Source organism: Callorhinus ursinus, unplaced genomic scaffold (assembly GCF_003265705.2).
Source record: "Callorhinus ursinus isolate GAN/ISIS: 27379988/994484 unplaced genomic scaffold, GSC_fseal_2.0 scaffold15, whole genome shotgun sequence".
Taxonomy (NCBI): Eukaryota; Metazoa; Chordata; class Mammalia; order Carnivora; family Otariidae; genus Callorhinus; species Callorhinus ursinus.
Window position 1 is genome coordinate 6,026,113 of NW_027397077.1, and position 25,976 is coordinate 6,052,088.

The 25,976-nt window shown below is 43.5% G+C and overlaps 1 protein-coding gene across 2 annotated transcripts in view; it reads right to left on the bottom strand.

Annotated features, from left to right (window-relative positions):
- Positions 1-588: 588 nt before the first annotated feature.
- Positions 589-25,976, bottom strand: part of SLC25A20 (solute carrier family 25 member 20) — a 28,289-nt gene continuing 2,901 nt past the window's right edge. Inside the window, exons 2-9 of one of the 2 annotated variants that reach the window (XM_025885447.2) lie at positions 24,086-24,178; positions 19,238-19,365; positions 15,876-15,966; positions 3,981-4,098; positions 3,194-3,266; positions 2,715-2,824; positions 2,097-2,221; positions 589-1,437 (exon numbers count right to left, since the gene is read on the bottom strand). In XM_025885447.2, the coding sequence (XP_025741232.1) occupies positions 1,375-1,437; positions 2,097-2,221; positions 2,715-2,824; positions 3,194-3,266; positions 3,981-4,098; positions 15,876-15,966; positions 19,238-19,365; positions 24,086-24,178 (801 nt within the window). In that variant the 3' untranslated portion in view covers positions 589-1,374. The other variant, XM_025885448.2, reaches the window with a different exon arrangement.

The window sequence follows — 25,976 nt, forward strand, 5'->3', positions numbered from 1 at the left end:
ACCCCCCTTATGCAGAGTGATGGCGCTAAAGCCGAAGTCCAAGGGTCTCTGTGCAGTTGCGGCAAGGTGGGACATACAGCAGAACTCTGTGACTGCCAGATGGGACAATGCCAGAGAAGCCCAGCTCCAGCCACCAAAGACAAATTAACTTGTCTCCCTTACCTCTTCTGGATGTACCTGGGCATCATCAATAGCCTAATTAGCAAAGCCTGGCTGGTGACATCAGATCACAGTGACCCCCAAATTCATATGATAAGTCAGGATTGCTTTTGGCTTTTAGAACCATCATCTCTGTTAGCTCAGGGCAGAGAGGTGAAAGAATGAAGGGAAGGGCTGCAGGCTTATACTGAGGACTATGGGAACAGTTAGCAATCAAGCCCCCCTCCACCCCACGCCATTTCCCCTCCCCATCAGGCAGTTGCTTCTAGAACAGTCAGGGAAGTCTGGACTAGCCAAAACTTCCTCCTCTTTCTCCTGCTGAAGCCCCTGCCTGAAGCCACAAAAGGATACCAGATCCCTGACAGCCTCCACCACGGCCACAGGCTGCCTGCTGAAATGACCCAGAATCAAAATAATTTCACACAATGCAAAAATTAGAAACAATATTTATTGTTTCCTGTTAAAATAGGGCACTCTCATGAGAAAAGAGTGCGTGAAAAGAGCCTTTCCTACACCCCAGGCTTTGTCACTTATCTCAGCAGGCTAGGACTGTTAATTCAAAACCCTTCTTGCTGTGTAGGAGGGAAAGCTCTCCATCTACTCCTGGGAAATTAGGCTACTATAGTTTTAGTTTTGATTGCTTGCATGCATTTAAAAAGAAAAATCAACCCGACTGTTAACAGGCTATCTGCCCCTAGGCACATTTGCTCAGTCCACCTGGACAGAGAGATGTGGACCTGAAGTCCACATCCCCATGTGCAGGCCAGGATTAAGTGATACCCTGGAAATCTGGTGGGTAGGGATCGAAGAAAACACCAGCTCTTGGTCAGTTGGTTGAAAATATGCATCATGTCTCCAGTAAGAAGCTGAAATTCCCTCTTTCTCGAGTAGTAGTTTGGGTGTAGTAGGGCCTGTAGTTAACCAGTAGATAGCTCTCTGACCATTGGTGGTATCTCTGGTCTAGAAGCTACTTACTCCACCTCCAAATCCTCTTGAGATCCCTTAAATTGATATGAGTAAATGCAAGTTTCAAAATGGCACACCAAGTTATACCAGGTAGAAGATGTCATTAAGGCAATGGTCTCAACAAGTCCATGTACAGAGCTCTGATCCCACCATTCCCCTCCCTTTGCCTTTCAGGACTGCCTAGTCCTGCCCACCGCTCCTCCTCTGTGATAGCCTCCACCATCCAGAAGCCTTGAGCAGCCTTCAGCCTCACAAGTTGGGGGTGGCCCAATTAAGGAACTTCATGGCAACTTCAAAGCCAAGGAAACAGGCCTGAGAAGGGGTTAGAAGGAAGAAAAAAGCTAGCAGGGGTTGTGACTATCACAGAGACCCCAGCACCATGCTTGGCTGACGCTGTCAGGACCAGAACCCTTCCCTAACTTCATCAGAACCTCTCCCCAACTTCATTCCCACCCCAGGTCAGGGAATCAAGCTGTGCTTTGGTATTCCTGAGAGGGGAAGAAAATCCACATCTCACAACTACCCATTTCTGATGACCTAGTCAGGAGATCAAAGCCCCACCTCTCATGGGGCGCCTGCGTGGCTCAGATGGTGGAGCGTCTTCCTTGGGCTTGGGTTGTGATCTCCAAATCCTGGGATCGAGCCCCACGTCGGGCTCCCAGCTCAGCAGGGAGTCTGCTTCTCCCTCTCCCTCTGCCTCTCCCCCTGCTTGTGCTCTTTCTCACTCTCTCTCAAATGAATGAATAAAATCTTTAAAAAAAAAAAAAAGCCCCTCCCCTCAAAGAATCCCAAAGACATCCCCTCCTGAAGCTTCAGGAAAAGAAGCAAATAAGGAGGCTCTGGCCAAGGGTGGGATTTGGGGAAAACTGAGCCCCCAGTCCAATCCTAGGAACAAGCAAAAGTCAGCCCCCTAGAGCTTGGAACCTGCTCTAAGCCCTGAAGGGAAAGCATAGTCCCTGTCTTCCACTTACCGCATTGGCTGGAAAGGCTCGGATCATCACCGCATTGAACCCCTTATACAAGGATGTGACTCCTTCATTCCGGATCAGCTCTCTCAGTACATCTCTGAAACCATTAGGATATTTTCCAGGAGGTGCTGCGGGTGGAATCCAACTGTTAAGGCTTTAGGAAGCTTCCTGACCTGCCTATGGTGACCCACATGGAGAAAATTTTATAGTCAAGTCTTCCTGCAAGGTCACTGCATCAGGAACAGGACACCCTCTAGGTCATCTGGGACCAGTTCACAGACAACACAGTTCACCACCTTGGGACAAACAGACACAATGTCTGGATTACTGATTCTGAGGGAGTGGAGAGGAAGAATGAAGAATCTAATAGTCCTTCTGCTCATGAGAAGGCAGCAGAGTTGATTTGACTGCTTATCTCACTTATTTTGTGTTTTGGCCAACAGGAAATGAATGAGTCTAGGGTTGCTAGAACACAAATGACTGCAAGGGAAAATGTTGGTCAGACAGATGCTGGGTGCTGCTGTGGACACTATCTCTAGGGCCCTAAGAGCTCTGCATCCCAGGGGCAGGCCAGTTCTGGTACCCACTCCACCCACATCTACCCCACTACCCTCCACTAACCAGTCTGGAAGCGGGACTTGAGCACGTCCGGGGGGATTGCCACAGCCCAATTGAAGATCCCTGCGATGCCCCCAGCCACCAGGATCCGAGGCACACTGAGCTCACTGACACTGCAGAATACCAACCACAGCCCCAGTCAGACAAAGGCTGTGAGTGAGGCATTCAGACCATCCCTCCCTCAGCAGATGGGGCAGTTAGAGAGAGGGAGAAACTGGCCAGAGGGAGGAGGGCCAAGGCCAGGGCTCCGGTGACATGGCAGCTGCCTCTCCTTGGAGGGGGTTTCATGAACTTGTTTCATATACTTGCTCCAACAGGCGAGGTACAGAGTAAGCAGTGTTAGCTGGGTTTCAGGAGCAAGGAGAGCAAAGTGGACACAGAGCCAGAAGCAAGCCCCACTCTACCTTCAGACCCACTCACAGTAAAGGGCAACCAACCCATGACCAAGCGAAGTGGCCTCTGAGCTCCTCTATTCTCCTTACCTCTTTCCCTCTGGCGTGAAGATATTTTTCAGCCACTCATATGTCATGAAATACATCCCACTGGCTGGAACATCTGTTAGGGGCAAGAAAGCGAATTAAATGATATAAAATCCTCATGGCTTTCTAGAACTTAGAAGAGCCACACTTGGACTGGCCCTTTCAAAGTTTCCTGGGAAGTTCCTCGGCAGCACCTCCTATGTGCAGTAATCACTTTGCAGTAATTAGATGCTGCTTTGGGGCAAGCACTGGTAAGAGTGAGCACAAACACACATGACATCATCTCACCTTCAAAGTCCCCTCTGAGTGGTCCCCATGGACACGCCCACCCCAAGTTACAACTACAGCTAGCCTCTGGCCTTCCTCCAAGCTGCCATGTCAGGACAGGGGTGAGGCTATATCTGCCTCTCCTACTGCCCCCCCAGCAGGACGTGCCTCTCGAAACCAGGGAGAGCCCCACTGTCCTTAGTCACTCTTCCCCTCCACTTATCCCTCCAGCCACGATTTCTATCTACTTGCCACTCCCCTGTAACTGCCACTACAGTGACTTGCATCCTTGAGGGCCAGCCTGCCAGAAGGATAGAGGTCCTCCCATCCTCATTGGTATCCATGCTGGCCAGGGGTGAGACTGCCTAAAAAACAGGACATACCATGCCAGTCTTGTCAGAAGTGTAGCTTGTATAGTGCCAAGGCTAATCTGGGGATCCAGGTAAGACCCTCAGTGGCCAATCCACCTCAGATGCGCCCCCCCCCCACAAGGTGACCTCAGGTGGAGAACCTAAAGGGTTACCTCGCATGAGGGTGAGCACTGTCCCTTTGTAGATGCCTCGGATCCCAGATTCCTGGTATAGCTTCTTTGCACAGTCCAAGGCCCCAGTGTACTTGGTTTCTCCTGAAGAAGCCTGAATCTGAGAGGGAGGGAAAAAGTCATCAAGTCAGTAGCAGCAACATCAAAGACAACAGACTCAGCAGGTTACAGAAGATGACAAGGTGAGTGTGGGAGTGGTCTTTAGGCATTAGACTAATGAAAGACTTCACTGTCAAACTGTAGTTATTTGGAACATAGAATATTGGTGGAAATCACTAGGAAATAAGCTTAAATGAAAATATCACAAAGTATGCACACACTGACAAGAAAAAAGTCAACAGAGGAGTTGGAAAATAAGTGGAGGAACTCTCTCAAATACAAGAGCATTCCCAGTAAATCTAGTTGGAAGGTCATTCACTCATTCCTTCAACAAATATCCATGGAGCACCAAATCCATTCCAAGCTTTCACTGATCATGAAGCTCGGTTAAGGAAAAGTGAGCAGGAAATGGCTGTTCAGAGCTCTAAGTGCCAGGATAGAGGTCCTGTACAGAGCCAGGGGAGGGGCAAGGAGAAGCCCCCATACCAGTCTCAGGGACCCAGGGCCTAAGAGACAAGAGCTTGAGTAAGGCAGGCAGGGGTAATCCCAGAAAAGATCTGAGAGAAAGAACCCCATGCAAGATCCACATCGAGCACAGAGCCAAGAGGAATCATAACACACAGAGGCATCAACCGAAGACTAATTAAAGCTGGACAGTTAAGCTTTAACAGTCCCAAGGAAAAGCATGAAATAAATATATAAGTCCAACAATTTTCTTACATACTAGCAATAAAAATTTGAAAATAGGGCGCCTGGGTGGCTCAGTCACTAAGCGTCTGCCTCCGGCTCAGGTCATGATCCCAGGGTCCTGGGATCGAGCCCCACATTGGGCTCCCTGCTCCGCGGGAAGCCTGCTTCTCCCTCTCCTGCTCTCCTTGCTTGTGTTCTCTGACTGTCTCTCTGTCAAATAAATAAAATCTTTTAAAAAAAAATTGAAAAGAATGGGAAAGAATTTTTTTTATGGTGTATGGCTGGAGTACAGTGTTTATTGTCTAAAAATTGTTTATTGTCTAAAAAAAAGGAAAATAATGGGAAAGCAATAAAATATATGTGCATCAAGCAGTAATAGGATTTGCATAAATAAAGCTCTAAAGCACCTCCAGGGGACATAAAAAAAGAGATGAATAAAAAGAGTCATCATGCTGGTTAGGAAAGTTTTTCACTGGAAAGACAACAATTTTTCTAAAATAATAAATTTAAGACAATGACAATCAAGTAATAATGGCTTTTTAAAATATAACTTCCCCAAATGACCTGGGCACATGTAAACCTGGTATGTCTGAGGAATAGCAAGGAGACCCATGTGACCAGAGGACACTGGAGCTGACTCACAGTGACGTGGGGGGCCAAAGAGGACTGGTATGGAATTGACATGTTATTATCAGAATCTTCTCACTGTTACGTGGTGAAGGTGACCTGGAGCAATGTAGCTGCAAATGGAGGGACAAGAAGGGACAGACTTGGGATATGTTGAAAGCAAGCTTAGCTGTTCAACAGATAGGATATGTACAGTGAGAGAGAAGGGAATCTAGGAGGACTCCTGTGCTTTAGAGCTGAACAACTAGAAGGATGGTGTTGCCACCAACTGAGCTGCAGAAGGCTGTACGTGGAGCAGTTATTGGGGAAGACCAGGAGTTCATTTTTGCACATGGTGCCACTGAGGTGCCTATTAGCATCCAAACGGAAATGTTGGATGAACTAGTCTGGAGTTCAGGAAAAGCCTGAGTTAGAAATATAACTTCTTCCTGCTAACGTGCAACAAAAAACCCTAGGTGTTATTTTTAATTAATGAATTAATTTATTAATTTATTATTTATTTATTTATTTATTTTTGGTGCAAAAAAGGTAGTTTTATTAAAGCATGGGGACAGGACCCATGGGCAGAAAGAGCTGCCAAAAACCCTAAACATTATTTTTAAAGCAAACATGAGAAGACTCTGGAAGTTTGGAGAAAAAGAGAGACTGGCTAGGGGCCTTTGAACTTGAGGAATGACATGGTGGTGAGTTCCTTGGATTTTCTTTCTGATATATCTCAGACCTGGAGCTGAGGAAACTGGCAATCCAGGAACGCCAACAAGCATAGACCAAAAAGAAGCCCCAACAAAAGCCTGTGTTCTCTAGACAAGGACGAAGAAAGGGAGAGCTTAGAAAGATGAAAAATTTTTAGACAATAAACACTCTACTCCAGCCATACACCATAAAAAAAAAAAACAAAACTGGGGCCTCATGCCCATCCACACCAGCAAACACCAAGTGGGGAGCTTAGACTTCCACCCTTGCGGGGCTTTAATAAGGCACCCAACATGCTGCCAGGGTGGAGTCACAGAAGGCCAGGTAGGGAACTAGGACTTTCATCCCTGACAGCTGGTAACCAGCACCCTCCTATCCTATGGGGTCAGTGGAGACGCCGGAACCCCCACACCCACCCAGCTGTAAAAAGAAGTGCCCAACCCTGAGGTGCCAACAGAGGCCAAGTAGGGAACCTAGACTTCTATTTCCACCTAGCAGTAACAAGGCAGCATCCTTCCCTTTCCTGCTGGAAGTCAGAAAAAGCCAGCTAAAATAGAAAGTTTAAATAAGATCCACAGTCTCAACATAATATGCAAATAACCAGGTTTTGGTTGAAAAATCGCTCAACATACCCCAAACCAGGTAGATTTCAAAATGAAAGGAAAAAGACAGGGCGCCTGGGTGGCTCAGTTGGTTAGGCGACTGCCTTCGGCTCAGGTCATGATCCTGGAGTCCCGGGATCGAGTCCCACATCGGGGTCCCTGCTCAGCGGGGAGTCTGCTTCTCCCTCTGACCCTCCCCCCTCTCGTGCTCTCTCTCTCTCTCTCAAATAAATAAATAAAATCTTTAAAAAAATTTAAAAAAAAAGAAAGGAAAAAGACAGGCAACAGATGACAACACCAAGATAACAGAGACATTATTATTATCTGACAAAGACTTGTTTTGTTTTCTTTGTATTTTTGTTTATCTGACAAAGATTTTAAAGCAGCCATGGTAAAAATCCTTCAATAGGTAATTATAAATATTCTTGAAACAGATGAAAATATAGAAAGCCACAGCAAAGAAATAAGGTCTTAGCACAGAAATATAAGATGTAAGGAAGAACCAAATGGAAACCATATAATTGAAAAATACAACTGGGAAAAGGAAAGGAAAGGAGAAAAGAAAAATATAACCAAAATAAAAAGCTCAATGGATGGCCCACTCAAGAGCAGAACAGAGGGGTGCCTGGGTGGTTCAGTCGGTTAAGCATATGCCTTCTGCTTGGGTCATGGTCCCACAGTCCTGGGATCAAGCCCTGCATCGGGCTCCCTGCTAAGCAGGGAGCCTGCTTCTCCCTCTCCCTCTGCCCCTCCCTCCCCCCGCCCCCCCCCCTCCTCCCCCCCCTCTATTTCTCTGAAATAAGTAAAATCTTAAAAAAAAAAAAAAGAGTAGAACAGAGGCAAGAGAGGAAAAAAAATCAACTGGAAGACACAACAATGGAAAATACCCAATCTGAAAAACAGGAAGAAAACAGACTGAAACAGATTGAACAGAACCTCAAGACCTGTGTGACTATAACAAAAAATCTAGTATTTGTGGCCTCAGGGTCCCAGAAGGAGAGGAGAAAAGAGGACAGGGCTGAAAAGGTACTTGAAGAAATCACCGCCAAAAGCTTCCCAAAACTTTCCCAATGTGGCAAAACATAAACACATAGATTCAAGAAGCTGAGCAAATACTAAACAAAATAAACCCAAATAAATCCATGCAATGACACATCACAAATGAACTTCTGAAAACTAAAGAAAAAGAAAAAATTCTTGGGGTGCCTAGGTAGCTCAGTCAGTTAAGCATCTGATTTTTTATTTTGGCTCAGGTCATCTCAGGGTTGTGAGATAGAGCCCCGCATTAAGCCCCACTTAAGATTCTCTCTCTCCAGGGCACCTGGGTGGCTCAGTTGGTTAAGTGTCTGCCTTGGCACAGGTAATGATTCCAGGGTCCTGGGATCGAGCCCCACATCAGGCTCCCTGGGAGCCCTGCTTCTCCCTCTCCCCCTGCTTGTGCTCTCTCTCTGTGTCAAATAAATAAATAAAATCTTAAAAAAAAAAAAGATTCTCTCTCTCCCTCTGCCCCTCCTCCCTCTAAAAAAAGGAAAAAATCTTAAGAGCAGCCAGAGGAAAATGACACCTTACTTAAACAATCAGAATGACAGCAGAAACTAGGGATGATAGAAAGAAATGGCACAGTATCTTCCAGGTAATGAAAGAAAAGAATTGTCAACCCAGAATCCTATGTCTAGCAAAAATATACTTCAGAAATAAAGAGGAAATCAAGCATTCTTAGATGAAGAAAAACTAAGAATTTGTCGCCAAAGGGAGACCTACCCTGAAAGAATAGCTTCCCCCAAAAAGTAGTGAAAGGAAGTTCTCTATACAGAAAAGAAACAATGAAAGAAGGAACCCTGAAACATCAGGGAAGGAAGCAAGAACACAGTAAGCAAAATTATGGGATGTTGCATAATGATAATGTGAGGGACATTATACAGTGATAAAATGGTCAATCTACCAAGAAGACATAGTAATCCAAAATGTGTATGTAACAAACAAAAAAGCTACGAACTGGGGTACCTGGGTGGCTCAGCCGTTAGGTGTCTGCCTTCGGCTCGGGTCATGATCCCTGGGTCCTGGGATCAAGCCCCGCATCGGGCTCCCTGTTCTGTGGGAAGCCTGCTTCTCTCTCTCCCATTCCCCCTGCTTGTGTTCCTTCTCTCGCTGTGTCTCTCTCTGTCAAATAAATAAAATCTTTAAAAAAAAAAAAAGCTACAAACTATGTGCAACAAAACTGACAGAACTGAAAGGAGAAACAGAAAAACCAACAATTATACTTGGAGATTTCAACCTCCTCTATCAACGAACTGGTAGAACAAAAAGACTGAAAATCAGCAGAGATAGAGAAGAACTCAATACCATCAACCAACAGGATCTAATCGACATTTATATAAGACTCCACCAAATGACAGAAGAATACACCTTCCTTTCAAGTGCCCATGGAACACAGACCAAGATAGACCACGGGCATAAAACAAACCTCAAGAACTTTAAAAGATTTTAAATAATACAGAGTATGTCCTCTGATCACAATGGACTTAAACTAGAAATCAATAATCTCCAATACTTGGAAATTAAACAACACTCTTCTAAATAATTCAAAAAGGAAGTCTCAAAAGAAATTAGAAAACACACTGAACTGACTGGCAATTAATATATAAGTTAGAGGTGCCTGGCTAGCTCAATCAGAAAAGCATGCAACTGCTTATCTTGGGGTTGTGAGTCTGAGACCCACGCTGGGTATAGAGATTACTTAAGTAAATAAATTTAATATATATATACATAAAAGTTTGTGAGACACAATCAAGCACTGCTGAGAGGAAAGTCATTAGCACTGACTGCATACATTAGAAAAGAGGAAAAGACTCAAACCAACCATCTAAACTCTCACCTCAAAAACTCTTCAAAAAGAAAAGCAAACTAAACCTTAAAAAGCAAAAGGAAGGAAATAATAAAGATATGAGCAGAAACCAATGAAATCGAAAATAGAAACACAATTGAGAAAAATCAATAAAACAAAGAGCTGCTTTCTTGAAAGGATCAAAAACATTAACAAACCTCTAGTGAGGCTGGCAAAAAAGAAAGAGAAGTCACAAATTGCTATACCAGGAATAAAATAGAGGATATCACCACAGACCCTGTAGACATCAAAAGGATAATAAGGGAATACTACAAATACCTCTATACACACAAATTTGACAACATAGATGAAAAAACAAAAACATAAACTACCACAATTTGCCCAACAAGAAGTAATTTGAATAGCCCTGTAACTATTAAGAAAATTGGATTCATAATTTTAAAACTCCTCCCAAAATCCCTAAGCCTAGTTTCATTATAAAATTCTATCAAATGTTTAAAGAATTAACACCAATTCTACACAATCTCTCTCAGAAAACAGAAGAGGGAACACTTCCTAATTCATTTTATGAAACTAGTATTATCCTGATACCAAAACCAGATAATACAGAAAAAATGACAGATTAATATCTTTCATGACTATAGATATAGAAATCTTTAACTAAACGTAAGCAAATAGAATTCAGCAATATATAAAAGGAATTATATAACATGTCCAGGTTGGTGAGTTTATTCCAGCAAAGCAAAGCTGATTCAATATTTGAAAATCCGCTGATGTAATCCACCAGATCAACAGGTTAAAGAAGAAAAATCACATGATCACATCAATCGATGCAGAAAAGTATCTGAGAGGGTGCCTGGGTAGCTCAGTTGGTTAAGCGACTGCCTTTGGCTCAGGTCATGATCCTGGAGTCCTGGGATCGAGTCCCGCATAGGGCTCCCTGCTCGGCAGGGAGTCTGCTTCTCCCTCTGACCCTCCCCCCTCTCATGTGCTCTCTCTCTCTCATTCTTTCTCTCAAATAAATAAATAAAATCTTAAAAAAAAAAAAAGAAAAGTATCTGACAAAAGTCAATATCCATTCATGATAAAATTCTCAGAAAAAAAGAGTAAAAGAAGGTAACTTCCTCAACTTGATAAATAACATCTACAAAAAAAAGTACATCTAGGGCGCCTGGGTGGCTCAGTTGGTTAAGCAACTGCCTCCGGCTCAGGTCATGATCCTGGAGTCCCTGGATCAAGTCCCGCATTGGGCTCCCTGCTCGGCAGGGAGTCTGCTTCTCCCTCTAACCCTCCCCCCTCTCATGTGCTCTCTCTCTCTCAAATAAATAAATAAAATCTTTTAAAAAAAAAAGTACATCTAACATATTTAATAATGAAATAGTGAATACTAAGACTGGGAACAAGGCAAAAATGTCCATTCTTGTCATTCTTACTCAACATAGTACTAGCAGTTCTAGCCAGTGAAAGAAGGAAATAAAGGTTAAACAGATGAGAAATGAGGAAATAAGACTGTCCCTATTTGCAAATGACATGACTCTCTACATAGGAAATCTCATTGATTTTATTTAAAAAAAAAATCCTAGAACTAACAAGGGATTCAGGAAGGTCACAGGACATAAGATTAACATACAAAAATCAACTGTATTTCTATAAACTAGCTATGAACATGTAGATAACAAAATTAAAATTACAGTACCATTCACAATGCAATTTTTCAAAGTCAAAAAAGAAAAAAGACTTAGGGACTAATATAAGAAAACACGTACAGGACTTATATGCTGAAAACTATACAGTGTTGATGAAAGTAATTTAAAGTTCTAAATAAATGGAGAGATATACTATGTCCATGGATTGGAAGACTCAAAATAATAAGTGTCAATTCCATCCAAAATGACCTACAGATTTAACATAAATCTTAGCAAGATTTTTCTCAATTTTCTCTTTTTTAAGATTTTATTTATTTATTTGAGAGAGAGAGAGAGAGTGAGTGAGAGAGATAGCACAAGCCAGGGGGGAGAGGCAGAGGGAGAAGGAGACTCCCCGCTGAGGAGGGAGCCCCATGCCGAGCTCAATCCCAGGACCCTGGGACCATGACCCAAGCTGAAGGCAGATGCTTAACAGACTGACCCACCCAGGCGCCCCTTAATTTTCTAAATTATCCTAAAGTTTATATGGAAATACAAAGGAATTAGAATAGCTAGAACAAGTTTCTTTTTTTTGTCTGTTTGTTTGTTTTAAAGAATAAAACCAGAGGGATCAGTCTACTCAATTTCAGCACTTAGTATATGCCTATATTAATCAAGACTGTAGTATTAGTGGAGGGATAAACACAGAGATCAATGAAAGAAAAAAGTAGATCCACACAAATATGCCCAACTGATTTTTTAAAAGATTTATTTATTTGAGGGAGAGAAAGAGCTTGAGTGGGGGAGGGGGAAGGGGAGAGGGAGAGGAAGAGAATCTCAAGCAGAGTCTGTGCTGAGCACAGAGTCCAATGGGCAGGGCTGCGCAGGGCTTGATGTCACCACCCTGATATCACCACCTAAGCAGAAACCAAGAGTTGGGCACTTAACCGGCTGAGCCACCCAGGTGCCCCTTAACAGAGTCTTTTGAGCAAACAATTTTAATTTGGGGGTACCTGGGTGGCTCAGCCGGTTAAGCATCTGACTTCAGCTCAGGTCATGATCTCAGGATCTTAGGATACAGCCCTGCGTGGGGCTCCACACTCAGTGCAGAGTCTGCTTGGGATTCTCTCTCCCTCTCCCTCTGCCCATCCCCTTGCTCAAGCACACGCTCTCTCTCTCTCAAATAAAACAAATGAATAAAATCTTTAAAAAAAAAGAGACTCTTTAAGAGGATGAAAAGACAAACTATAAACTGGGAGAAAATATTTGCAAACCATGTATATGTCAAACCACTAGTATCTAAAATAAAGGACTCTCTCAAAACACAACAATAAAAAAAAAAATCCAATTAGAAAATGGGCAAAAACATAAACAGACATTTCACCAAAGAGGATACACAGATAGCAAATAAGCATTGAAAAGATGTCCAACATCTTCAGCTATTAGAGAAATACAAATTAAAATGAGATATCACTACACAACTATCAGGATGCCTAAAATTAAAAATAGTGACAGCACCAAATGTTGTTGAGGATGCAGAGAAACTGGACCACTCATACATTGCTGGCAGGAATATAAGATGGCATAGCTACTCTAAGAAACAGTTTGGCAGTTTCTTTAAAAACTAAACATGCAACTACCATATGACTCAACAATTTGTACTCGGGCATTTATCCCAGAGAAACGAAAACTTATTTTCTTAGAAAAACTTCTGAACATGAATGTTTATACCATCTTTATTCCTAATAGTAAAAAACTGGAAACAAACCAGATGTCCTTCAGTGGATGAAAAGTTAAACACACCATGGACTATTAAAGAGGAATGAACAATTCATAGACGCAACAATCTAACAAATCTCCAGAAAATTCCAAACCAAAAAACCTTACTTGGTAAGTTTATTGTAGTGTAATTCTATTTATATAACATTCTTGAAATTATAAAATTAGAGAAATGGCGTACAGACTGGTCATAGCTGGGGTAGTTAAGAACTGGAGTGAGAGAAGGGAAGTGGATGTGGCCATGGCATGATGGAAATGTTCTGTATCTTTATTGTATCAATATCAATATTTTGGTTGTAATATTATACCATGGTTTTACCAGATGTTACCTTTGTGGGAAAATTGGGTAAAGGGTACATGTGATTTCTCTGTATTATTATGATTTTTTTCCTTTGTATTATTTTTTACAACTGCCCATAGATCTATAATTATCTCAAAATAAAAAGTTTAATTTAAAAAATACACAAAATTGGAATAAAGCTTGCACTGTTAAAAGCTCAAAAAATACACAAAATTAAATGACAAATTCAAACCATGAAACAGACTTGCCACATAATGGTAAGTAATTAACAACCCTAATATGTCCAAAGCTTTTGTAAGTCAAAAAACAAATGAGCAAAGAACACAAACATGCACTTCACAAAGGAAAAATACAAACAACGAATATTCATCAAAATAATTAACCTCACCACCACTTAAAAGCCTGAAAATTTAAAACAATGCAACAATCAGACTGGCAGAGATTGTAAATTAGATGCTGCAGAGTTTGCTGGTAAGTGGTTGCTCTTCTATTACTGACCGGAATAGAAAGTGACAGGCCTTTATAGGCAGATCATTTGGTAATAGGTATTAAAAAAAATTTTTTTAGGGACACCTGGGTGGCTCAGTCATTAAACGTCTGCCTTCAGCTCTGGGATCGAGTGCCGCATCGGGCTCCCTGCTCAGTGGGGAGCCTGCTTCTCCCTCTCCCTCTGCTGTTCCCCCTGCTTGGCTCTCTCTCTCTCTGACAAATAAATAGCTAAAATCTTTAAAACACACACGCACTTTTTTCTTTAAAGTATACACCTTTAGGGGCACCTGGGTGGCACAGGTAGTTAAGCATCCAACTCTTGGTTTTGGCTCAGGTTGTGATCTCGGGAGTCATGAGATTGAGCCCCATGTCAGGCTCCATGCTCAACATGGAGTCTGCCTGGAATTCTCTCTCCCTCTCCCTCTGTCCCTCCCACTCGTTCTCTCTCCCTAAAATAACTAAATAAATCTTTTTTTAAAAAGTATACACCTTTGAGATGCCTGGGTGGCTCAGTCGGTTAAGCGTCTGCCTTCGGCTCAGGTCATGATCCCAGAGTCCTGGGATCGAGTCCCGCATCAGGCTCCCTGCTCAGTGGGAAGCCTGCTTCTCCCTCTGCCTCTGTCGCTCTCCCTGCTTGTGCTCTCTGTCTCTTTCACTCTGACAAATAAATAATATCTTTAAGAAAAAAAAAAGTATACACCTTTAAACATAATAATTTCAAGTCTGGATATTTACTCTAAGAAAATAATCAGGTACACACACAAAAACTTATTTATAAAGATCTTCACTATCATATATAATTTGTCATGCCCCCAGATAAGGGATTATTGGGTAAATGACAGCTATGTAATGAAATAATATGCAGAACATGATGCTTGAGAAAAATAACCACACAAAAAATTAGGATACATCAAATGAAAAAAGTGGGTTATAAAACAAATGCAGGGACGCCTGGGTGGCTCAGTTGGTTAAGCGGCTGCCTTTGGCCTGGGTCATGATCCCAGGGTCCTGGGACTGAGTCCTACATCGGGCTCCTTGCTCAGCAGGGAGCCTGCTCTTCTCCCTCTGCTTGTGCTCTCTCTGTCAAATAAATAAAATTTTTTAAAAAATAAAATAAATATAAAATATAATATATATAATATATATTATACATAACATATATAATATATAATATATATATTATATTCATATACAATGCATATTATATATAATATAAATATAAAAATAAAATAAAATAAAACTAATGCATTACATGACCCCAATTTTATTTCAAAAGTTAATATTTCTTAATTTACCAAAAAGATTAGAATTCAAAAAGGACGCATAACAGTGGTTACCTCAGTGAGATGGTATCATGGGTGAGAAATACATTTTTTTCTGTGCTTTTTTGCATTATCAAAATTTTCTAGCAAGAATGGTGTGTTAAATCATTTAGCCATTAGAAGAAAAAAGCAGTAACTTTTTTTTGTTTTAAAAGGAGCCCCGGGGTGCCTGGGTGGCTCAGTCAGTTAAGCGGCTACCTTCGGCTCAGGTCATGATCCCAGGGTCCTGGGATCGAGCCCCGCATCAGGCTCCTTGCTCAGCGGAGAGCCTGCTTCTCCCTCTCCCTCTGCCTGCCTGCCGCTCCCCCTGCTTGTGCTCTCTACCTCTCTCTCTGTGTCAAATAAATAAATAAAATCTTAAAGAAAAAAAAAAAAAGGAGCCCTGTATGGTAACACAGGCAGCCAGTTCACACCCTTGGCCTGTGAAAGAGCCAGGCACTCCAAGGGCACTGAGCCTTTGGGCAACTGGTAGACATAAGATACAATGGGCAGAAGCAGCCTCCCTTCCACCTCTGAAGAGACATGACTCACCTTTCAGAGTTCCTGAAGTAGCTGTTAATAAGAGTGGATAAGTCTGGAATGACACGTCACAGGTGTGACATTTTGGTTGGTTTGTTATACTGTCCTGGTTCTACTACAACTGCTTCCATGTTCCTGAAAACCTTGAAACTATTTTGCACACCTGACCTGAAGCCTTTATGAAGGGTGAAAGGACATAAACATCCACACAAAACTGCATACTGCATGGAAAAAGCTAGCCGCCTCCCCCCAGATCACATTCCCCTACCCCAGATCCCACCCTTACCTGTAACAAGCACTTGATCCGTTCTCCAGGGGTCATAATTCCTGTGGTGAATACACCAGATAACATCCCAGCTGCAAATATTTGGGGGTAACTGTATTGAAAACAAAAACCAGAGGCAAGCACCTGTGACTAACCACCCAGGACAGAGGCGATCCCAGCAAAGAAGATGACTTTGTAAGAAAATATAAGCACTGAGGGTTGGGGGATGCTCTAAGTGGGTGATGGGCATTAAGGAGGGCACTTGTTGGGATGAGCACTGGGTATTATATGTAAGTAATGAATTACTAAATTCTATTGCTTTAAACCAATACTACACTCTATGTTAACTAGCTTGAATTTAAATTAAAAAGAAAAAAAAGAAAAAAATAAGCACTTGGACTAGGCAGAAGCCCAGCACAAATAAGTCATATTTTGCACAAAAGCCAAGTTCTAGGTATATCCTCAGTGCCAAGAGCAATATGAGCTCGGTCAAGAAGGCTACTTGCACACTCAGATGGCCTCACCCATGGGAGAAGCTTTATAGTGAGACACGGTTCCCTTCCCTGGGCCTGCCATGCACGATGACTATGGACAAGTTTTTAGGCTTCACTTAGCCTTGATTCCCCATTTGTAAAATTCAGGGTTGTGGAAAAAAGCCTCTAACTCAAGATCTGGGTCTCAGTTGACCCCAGTTCTCCTCCAATATCACTTCCTCTGGACCACCAAGGTCCTGAGAACATTTTAAGCCAAGACACAAGCAGGACAGCATCATGGCTGGTGGGGACAGCTGTGGCCACCTCCATAGGCTGAGGGGCAGCCAGGACAGTTGCAAGGACTAAGATGCTGAGAAAGGCCCAGACAGGGATGGTACCCAGACAGGCATGATGGGTTCTGTGGCCCCCCTGTGCATGGAATGGTCCCCCAGTGGCCAGAGATACAGATCCTCACCCTGGCCCTCAAAGAATGAAGCACACCAAGTATTCGGAGGAGTCTGAGACTCCAGGCATCTATACCACACAGCTGCCTGTGCTACCCCTAGCATCTCCTTTTCTTTCTGGGATTAGTAATACCAGGGTGGCCAGCAGGCAATGGAGCACAAAGCCATAATTAGTATTTCAACAGAGCCCCCACAATTTAAAAAATGTTGCTAAAAATCTTCAGTTACTCTCCAGAGCCTCAGGCCCCTCTGACCCCCAGCCTCTGCGAGCTGACCTTCAGGCAGGTCCCACACAACAAGGAGCCCAAGATCTGGAGAGCAGATGTCAAACAGGGGTATGAAGACATCTACCGTAGGTTCTTCTCTCCAGGCAGGGCATCAGTTTCAACAGCCCTGTTTTTTCCATATTCTCACCCCAGGCAGGGCCCACACATATGCCTCAGGCAGATAAGTCTACCACACAGGTTGACTGTCTAACAGTCAAGAGAGTTGCTTTCGTGCATGGCCTCCTTCACAGGCTCAGTTCACACTACTATCCGAAGAGGAGCCCTCTCTGCAACTGAATTTCCCCTCATGAGACCAACTGTTCTTTGCAGGATGCCCATACCCCAGGTTGGGCACACCCTCATCTCCTGGGAGTAAGGACTTTCCTCTGAATGTGGTCTGTGTGTGTGCACAGGGTACTCTGTAGACACTCTATGACTGCCTGGCCCGTTCTGCCACCTCCCACCCCTACCCCAGGTTGGCATCTGTGAGTCTGGATGTCTTGGGCATCCACTCCATGGTCCTGGTAGCACTCATTTCCACACTATCCCTAAATACCACTGCAGGGAGGGGAATATGGCAGGACTGATGTTCAGAATTTAGAACATGGCAAGATTATAGGGGTGGGGTCCCGAGTGTCTCGACCTTTGCGCAAGCAGGAAGGCTGTTTCTCTGTACACTGATGTGATTGTACAGGGAATACAAGCCACAGGCCAAAGTACTAATGATAACCCCACTGGATGTTTTAGTGCGTGGTCCTGGTACAGCTAGGAACTGGCACATGAGCTAGAAGACCAGGTGCTCAGAGGGGACATGTGTTCATGAGATATTTGGACTACCAACAGTCAAACACAACTTCAAAAGGACCCTATACACGTCCACATTTGCAGCCACCTGTGGCTATTTATAGAAGCTGGGCACATTCAAGGGTCACAAGGACTCCAGAAATAGTTCCATATTACAAGCATCTGTATCTACGTCCTAGACCCTTACTCAGCATGCTGTGGCCTGAAGTAGTGACAGAAAACAACCACATAGCACCCTGGGCTTCCTCCTTTGAGCTCCTGGATCTCAAGCCTGGCTAAGCCTCTGGCAGTTCTGTGCTACCTGTAACTCCTCCCAGGAGTTGTCACCTTGCAAGTCTCAGACTGAGTCACCTTGCCATCCCACGTTTCCATTCAGAATTCCCCTGCATCCCAAGAAGCTGGTCTGATGAAAAGTACATCACAGGGAATATAATATAATCGACAATACTGTAACAACTTTGTATGGTAACAGGTGGTGACTACACTTATCATCGGGAGCACTTTGTAATGTATATAATTGTTGAATTACTATGTTAGACACCTGAAACTAATATTATATGTCAACCATATTTCAATTAAAAGTTAAAGAATGCCTGGGTGGCTTAGTTGGTTAAACATCTGCCTTCGGCTCAGGTCATGATCCCAAAGTGCCCGCCTGGTCAGCAGGGAGTCCGCTTCTCACTCTGAACCTCCCCCCTCTCATGCTGTCTCTCTCTCTCACTCTCTCCCTCAAATAAATAAACAAAATATTTTTTAAAAAAGTTAAAAAATGTTTAATTTTTAAAAAGTTGACATGTTTTTATTAACTACTTTGTAAATTCTGAGCTGTAATCCTGACTCATGTGCCTCTTCATACCCAAATCCAACTTCTTAAAGTTTATGAAAAGAAAATACACTCATTTATTGCACTTAACAGAGAAACCAGTATCTGAAATAATTATAATCATATGATAAAAATGATGTAAAACAAAAGTTGAGACCTTCCCTTTTCCCAACCAGGTGATGGAAAACAAGGTTGCCGCTGTCTTTACTGCAGCACCAGGAACTGTTCATGGTATTTTATACACACTGTAGCATTCAGACCTCCCAATGCTGTGGGGTTGATATTACTAATACCCCTAGTAAGATACCACTTCACAGAAGAAATTATGACAGCCTGATAGGGAGGAGAGGGGAGGGCTTTAGGTTGTTTTCTTTTTCCCTTTGGTTCACAGGGCAAAAGAAACTCAAGTACCTCCCTCGTGTGGAGCAACCAGGAGCCAGTGTTAGGGGCCCAGGAGGATAGCCACTCCCTATTTGCTGAGATTTTTTCCCTTAACCCATGTCATATCACCGGGCAGAACAGCTTCAAGTGCTCCAGACTTGTAAGTACTTACCTAAGCACATCCTCTGGGCATTTCTGTTGTAGTTTCTTCCCCAAACCAAACCCAAAGAAGCACACGGCGAACATGGGGGTGACCCCAATGATGGGGGCAGCCATGCCCCGATATAGCCCCGTGATGCCCTGCAAGGAATCATAGAAGCAGAAGCTGTTTATAGACACAACTACCCTTCACTCCACTGAAATGGGGAAGTAGTGTGTCCCCTAACCTGTGGCTTTCTTCCTTTACCTCTTCTCCAAGCAAAGAGAGCTTTAAATAGGAAGAAAACCCCAGAAATAGTTGTCCTCTTATACACCACTGAGGAAACTGGAAACAGCTTTCATTCTGGAAGACAATCTGGCAATATGCAGCATACTCTTTCATCAGGAAATTCTCTGTCGAGAAATTTATTCTAAGAAAATACTCAAGAGATGTAAAAAGAGAATGACATCAGGCAATTATAAGCTCCTAAAATTTTGGAATAAACCAAAAAACTCCCAAATAGGACACTACCAAGACAAACGATGGGAATTCCATAAATGGACTATCACAGTTATTAAATCGCATTGTAACATGAGAAGAGACTACTAGGTCTACTTAGAGACCACTAAAAAAGCAGGCTAAAAAACAAGATGTACAATGTGATCTGACTTCCTTGGAGTGAGATGACAGGTAACTAAGAAGTTTTTGTATTTTCCAAGTATCAAGACGTGGGGGTTTTATTGTTAGAAACAATATTAAGACCGCACATCAATTTTCACTCATACAGTTTGGTGATAAAATCAACTTTGTAGTAGCAAATAAATAGACAAATAGATAGATATCCCAACCAAACAAGATTAGCAAACCAGGGAAGAGGAAGATTTGGGACCCAGGAGACCAAGGGTTCAGCGCAAGAGAGGTGAATGGGGTTTCCAAGATGGCGTTGAGTACGGTCAGTCTAGAAAGAAGCCAGTCCACATGGGAGTATGAAGATGGAGGACTCCAGAAGGGATGTTTCCAAGAAAAACAAAGCAGAACGACTCTCACAGTGGAACAACAGATTTAACTGTTTAGGCAGTGTGGAAAACCAAACAGAAAGGTACGCCACAGAGCTTTTCAGATACAGGGTAACAGAGACAGCAATTCAAAGAAACATAAGCAAAAGAAACTGACACAATTACTAACCCAACCTCAAGTAAAACAGTCACACAAGAAATAAAATGTACCTCACAGTACATTAGTTAGTTAAGAGGAAAAAACATATATGAAGTTGTAATCATGAAAACAGTGAATTGGGTTAAACCACAAAATATGATAAAAATTATATGGGCAGGGCAGAAAGAAGGGATAAAGGAATGTAAGACTTAAAATCATCTACCACAAACAGGTAGCTAAAACATGTAAGAATGTATAAAATATAGTAGTAAATGTATATTATTTAGGTAGAAACATCACAAACCGGAAGAGCTGAAAACAGCTGCCTCTGGAGAAGGGGGGATAAATCACTTTGCTACTTCGTTACAAGACTTTTAATAACAAACCCAAGCGCTTGTATCACTTCAATACAACATAAGGAATAATTTTTTAAAGATTTTATTTATTTATTTGAGAGAGAGAGATAGTGAGAGAGCAAACAAGCAGGGGCAACCAACTAAGCCACCCAGGCGCCCCAATAAGGAATAATTTTAAAAACAAAACTAAAAGGGCACCTGGGTGGCTCAGTCAGTTGGGCATCCAGCTCTAGGTTTTGGCTTGGGTCATGGTCTCAGAGTCATGAGATCCACACTTAGCTCAGTTTGCTTGGGATTCTCTCTCCCTTTCCCTCTGCCCCTCCCCCAGCTTGTGCACTTGTGCACGCTCACACACACTCATGCTCGCTCGCTCTCTCTCAAAAAATAGATAAAATCTTTAAAAAATATATTAAAACTGGTCCTTGGGGCACCTGGGTGGCTCAGTTGGTTAAGTGTCTGCCTTCGGCTCAGGTCATGATTCCAGGGTCCTGGGACTGAGCCCCACATTGGGCTCCCTGCTCAGTGGGGAGTCTGCCTTTCCCTCTCCCTCTCTACTTGCCCCCGTTTGTGCTCTTGCTTTCTCTCAAATAAATAAATAAAATCTGTAAAAAAAAAAAAAAAAAGCTGTTCCTTAAGAGAGAGCTGCAGGTGGGGCGCCTGGGTGTCTCAGTCCATTAGGCATTGGACTCTTGACTTCAGCTCAGGGCCTAATCCCAGGGTCTTGAAATTGAGCCCTGCTTTGGGCTCACGCTCAGCGTAAAGTCAGCTTGTCCCTTTCCCTCTGCTCACCCCCCACCCTGGCTCGTGCTCATGCATGCTCTCTTCAAATAAACAAATAAAATCTTTTAAAAAGAGAGAGAGAGAGAGAGCTTCAGGAGAAACAGGGTGGTGCTACACACTGGGAGGGTCCACAGACACAAGCTGAAGGACCTGTCTCTCTGCAGACTCTGGGCATTCACAACCAGCCTTCTAAAGGGGCCAGTTGTACCAGTCAGCACTCCTAGATCCTGGAAAGGTCTCACATTGCCACAGGCTGTAAGCAGACCCTCTGAGGACAAAGTGCAAAAGGCAATAAACAGGAAAGAATGAAGGGGAAAGAGAAGGTTCTGAGGAGGATCTACAAAAGCAGAATGTGACAAAATCCTTCCAAAGCCCACAGCTCCCTGCCTGGGCTGAGAAGGATGCCCAAGTCCTAAGGAGCTAAGCCCATGCCTCCTGACAACTCCACTAGCTTTCCTTCCACTATGCTGGCCCACCCACTTCCATGCAGCACCAAGACCTCCAGGAGCTTCAGAAAGCAGAGAACTCAGTCTGCACAGCAAAGCAGGGACACGCACACATATGGACTAAGGAAGCCTATTCAACTCTGCAGGGAACTGGGTTTATACAGGCCACTCTCACCAAGCCCCCAGGACCCAGCACACTGCCAAGACACTAAACAGGTACTCAGTGTCTGTTGACAAGAGGCATATAATCCTGCCTCTCTTTATCTAGGGCACAGGACTCCGAGCAGACCCAAAGCCTAAAGCCTACTCAGACACTGGTCAGATTCTGCTCTGGGCAGCACAGAAGAAAAGGCAGCACCAACTCAGGCATGGGTCCTGCAGGAACCCTGGGAACAACTTCTCCCCCAAGGCTGAGTCCATCACTTACCAGCATCCCCTCTTTATCTGGGTGACATCTACTTCTCAGTTTCTCTACATTTAATAAGGGCTGTATGTTTAATAGAGATTTTATATGAGAGTTGTATTTTAGGAAGCAAAGGAAAAGTTCTCAACAAGGTCTTTTAACATATGTGCTAATGAAGTAATAAATATCACTAGTAAAAAAACTTTTTTAAAATCCTATGTTTTCAGGGGCACCTGGGTGGCTCAGTCATTAAGTGTCTGCCTTCAGCTCAGGTCATAATCCCAGGGTCCTGGAATCGAGCCCCGCATCGGGCTCCATGCTCAGTCGGGAGCCTGCTTCTCCCTCTCCTGCTCCCCCTGCTTGTGTTCCCTCTCTAGCTGTCTCTCCTCTGTGTCAAATAAATAAATAAAATCTTAAAAAAAAAAAAATCCTATGTTTTCAGGGGCGCCTGGGCGGCTCTGTCAGTTAAATGTCTGCCTTTGGCTCATCATGATCCCAGGGTCCTGGGACTCAGCCAGGCTCCCTGCTCAGCAGGGAGTCCGCTTATCTCTCTCCCTCTGCTCCTCCCTTCCCCCCTCCCCTGGAGCGGGTGCTTTCCCTCTCTCTCTTTCAAATAAATAAATAAAATCCTTAAAAATAAATAAATAAATAGGGGCACCTCAGTGGCTCAGTCAGTTAAGTGTCTGCCTTCAGTTCAGGTCATAATCCCAGGATCCTGGGATTAAGCTCCGCATTGGGCTCCCTGCTCAGCAGGGAGCCTGCTTCTCCCTCTCCCTCTGCTGCTCCCCCAGCTTGTGCTCTCTCACGTGTGCTCTCTCTCAAATAAATAAATAAAATCTTTAAAAATAAAAATAAAAATAAATAAATAAAATCTCATGTTTTCACTCTAAAAAATACCTGAGGGCGCCTGGGTGGCTCAGTTGGTTAAGCAACTGCATTCGGCTCAGGTCATGATCCTGGAGTCCCGGGATCGAGTCCCACATCGGGCTCCCTGCTCAGCGGGGAGTCTGCTTCTCCCTCTGACCCTCTTCCCTCTCGTGCTCTCTATCTCATTCTCTCTCAAATAAATAAATAAAAGAAAAGAAAAGAAAAGAAAAGAAAAGAAAAGAAAAGAAATACCTGAAAAGTTATTATGTAATTCAATAACCCCAAACCAATTTAGTGTCTTTGTCTAGGGGTTTGAAGACTCACTGGCTTCTCTCACTGTTCCTCAGACTGGCTGACTTTTTCCTCTAGACTTTACATGAACTTCTTTATGACTACATTTTTTTCCTTTTCTTTTCTCTTTTCTTTCTTTCTTTTTTTTTTTTAAGTATGCCCAACGTAGGGCTTGAACTCATGACTGTGAGATCCAGAATCACATGCTCCACCAACTGAGCCAGCCAGGCACCCAGAGACTTTACGTGAACTTGTGACACTGACCTCTATTGAACCGACTGATCCAGATTTGTATTTTCTTCCATTTCACATCTCTAATTAGCCCAGGGAACACCTCTGGGCTAATTCTGCCTTCCAAATGAGAGAACCATTTTATTAGCTTCAGTCTTCCACATAAAACAGTGGCTGGAACTATCAAAGACTCCAGCGCCGCAACAGGAGGGCATAGGACGGCAGGATGAGACAGCAGCTATGGGCTAGCCCTCCAGCAAAAAGTCACCCTCTCCCCCTAGGGGGATAACAAACCAGCTCTGTGAATGTGGTCCTCTGAGTAGGAGGAGTGCCCAGCACTTGGATACCATACCTCTCTAACAAGAGTCTTCCGGAAGCAGTCGAAGGTCCCAGAATACATGGGAGGCTGTCCAGGCAAACTCGGGAGCTGTGTCTGCAGTCGGACCTGAAACCAGAAGTGAAAATACAGTCAACTCCCAGAAACAGAACTTCCTGCCAAACTCTGAACAGAGAAAGCTGTGCCTGTGTATGTGTCTTCAGCATTCACTTAGCCTGCTAGATTCAGACTTCTCTTTCTTCCAGTTTATCCAAAGTCTGCACTCACAGGTCATGAGTAGCACGCTTTTTCCCCCCCTCATCTAGTTACTTCCACCATTTATTTCTTACCTAATGGATCCCACAGTGACCCAATGGGATAGCTATTCCCAGCTTACAGATGAGAAGACTGGGTTTAGTGCCAAGAATAAGGCCTGGCTGATGCAAAGCTCCAGCTCCTGCCACCCCCGCCCCTTCCATCTGCGGTGGCATGCTGGTGGTTAGGTAAGGCACTCCACAGAGGCATTCTGGAGTAAGGTGGATTTAATCCTACTTTTCTTGGTTCTCATCCTTCTCGACCTTTTGGTATATCCAATGCTTCAAACTATGTCTTCTTGAAACCTCCCTTCTTTGTCTCCTTTTCTACTCCAGGCATTCTTCAAGGCTTAGCGCCCTACCCATCTGGTTCACAATCCCTTTCAGAAAACTCAGATTGCAGGGCTTCAGCTTCTACTCAGTGATGACTATCACTTGGTCATCTCCAGACCTTCTTTCCCATCTTTAGGGTTACATTTCCAACTGCCTGGAGAAGCTCTCCCTACTCAAATCACCTCTAGAATCTCACCCTCCTAAAGAATGTGCCCTTTGTGCCAGAGCCACCTAGCCATCCTCTTTCTCAGAATTTGAAACCATAGCATCACCTCCGACTACTTCCTGTTGCTCTTATGACACGGGTACCAAGTCTGTTAAAAGTGGTCCTTCGAGATTCTTCCAGAATCCTAATTTCTTCCTCTCTCTGAGTTCTCCTCCAGAGCAAGTTCTAAACTATTTTCAATTATGTCCACTAATTCTTTGATGCTCTTTCCCCTTCAAAGGTCAGTCCTAATTCATTCCCCTTAAATGTGGACCAGACTCAGTGAACTCACTTCTATCAAGTAGAGTGTGGTGGTATTGATGCTATATGACTTCCAAGGCTAGGTGATAGAAAGGCCAGGTTCTGCCTGTCTCTATCTCAGGTTATCTGCTTTGGGGGAAGTCAGCCACCATGTCATGAGGACACGCAAGCAGCCTAGAGAGGCCATGTGCAGAGGAAAGAAGGCCTCCTGACATAGCCAGCATGAACATGCCAGCATGTGAATGAACCACATGGAAGCCAATCCTTCAGATGACTGCAGTCCCAAACAACAGCTATTATGGGGGGGGGAGGTGCACTGTCTTTGGTCCAGTACCTTTTTTTTTAAAGTAATCTCTACACCCAACGTGGCAGTCAAACTCATGACCCCAAAATCAAGAGTGACATGCTCTCTGATTCTTGATTTCAGCTCAGGTCATGATCTCGGGGTCCTGGGATCAAGCCCCGCATCAGGCTCCCCACTTGGTGGGGAGTCTGCTTCTCTCCCTCTATACCTCTGCCCTTCCCCCTGCTTGTGTTCGAGCTCTCTCTCTCTCTCTCTCAAATAAATAAATAAATATTAAAAAAAAAGTCACATGCTCTACCAACTAAGCCAGCCAGGCAGCCTGGTTCAGTACTTTTTTTTAATGGCTTTATTAAGATATAATTTACATACCAAAAATTCACCCTTTTAAAGGGCACAATTCAATGGTTTTTAGTATTTTGAGTTGTGCAACCTTCCTTAAAATCAATTTAGAATATTTTCATTACCCCAAAAAGAAACACCACACCATTAGTAGTTACTCCCCATTCCTCT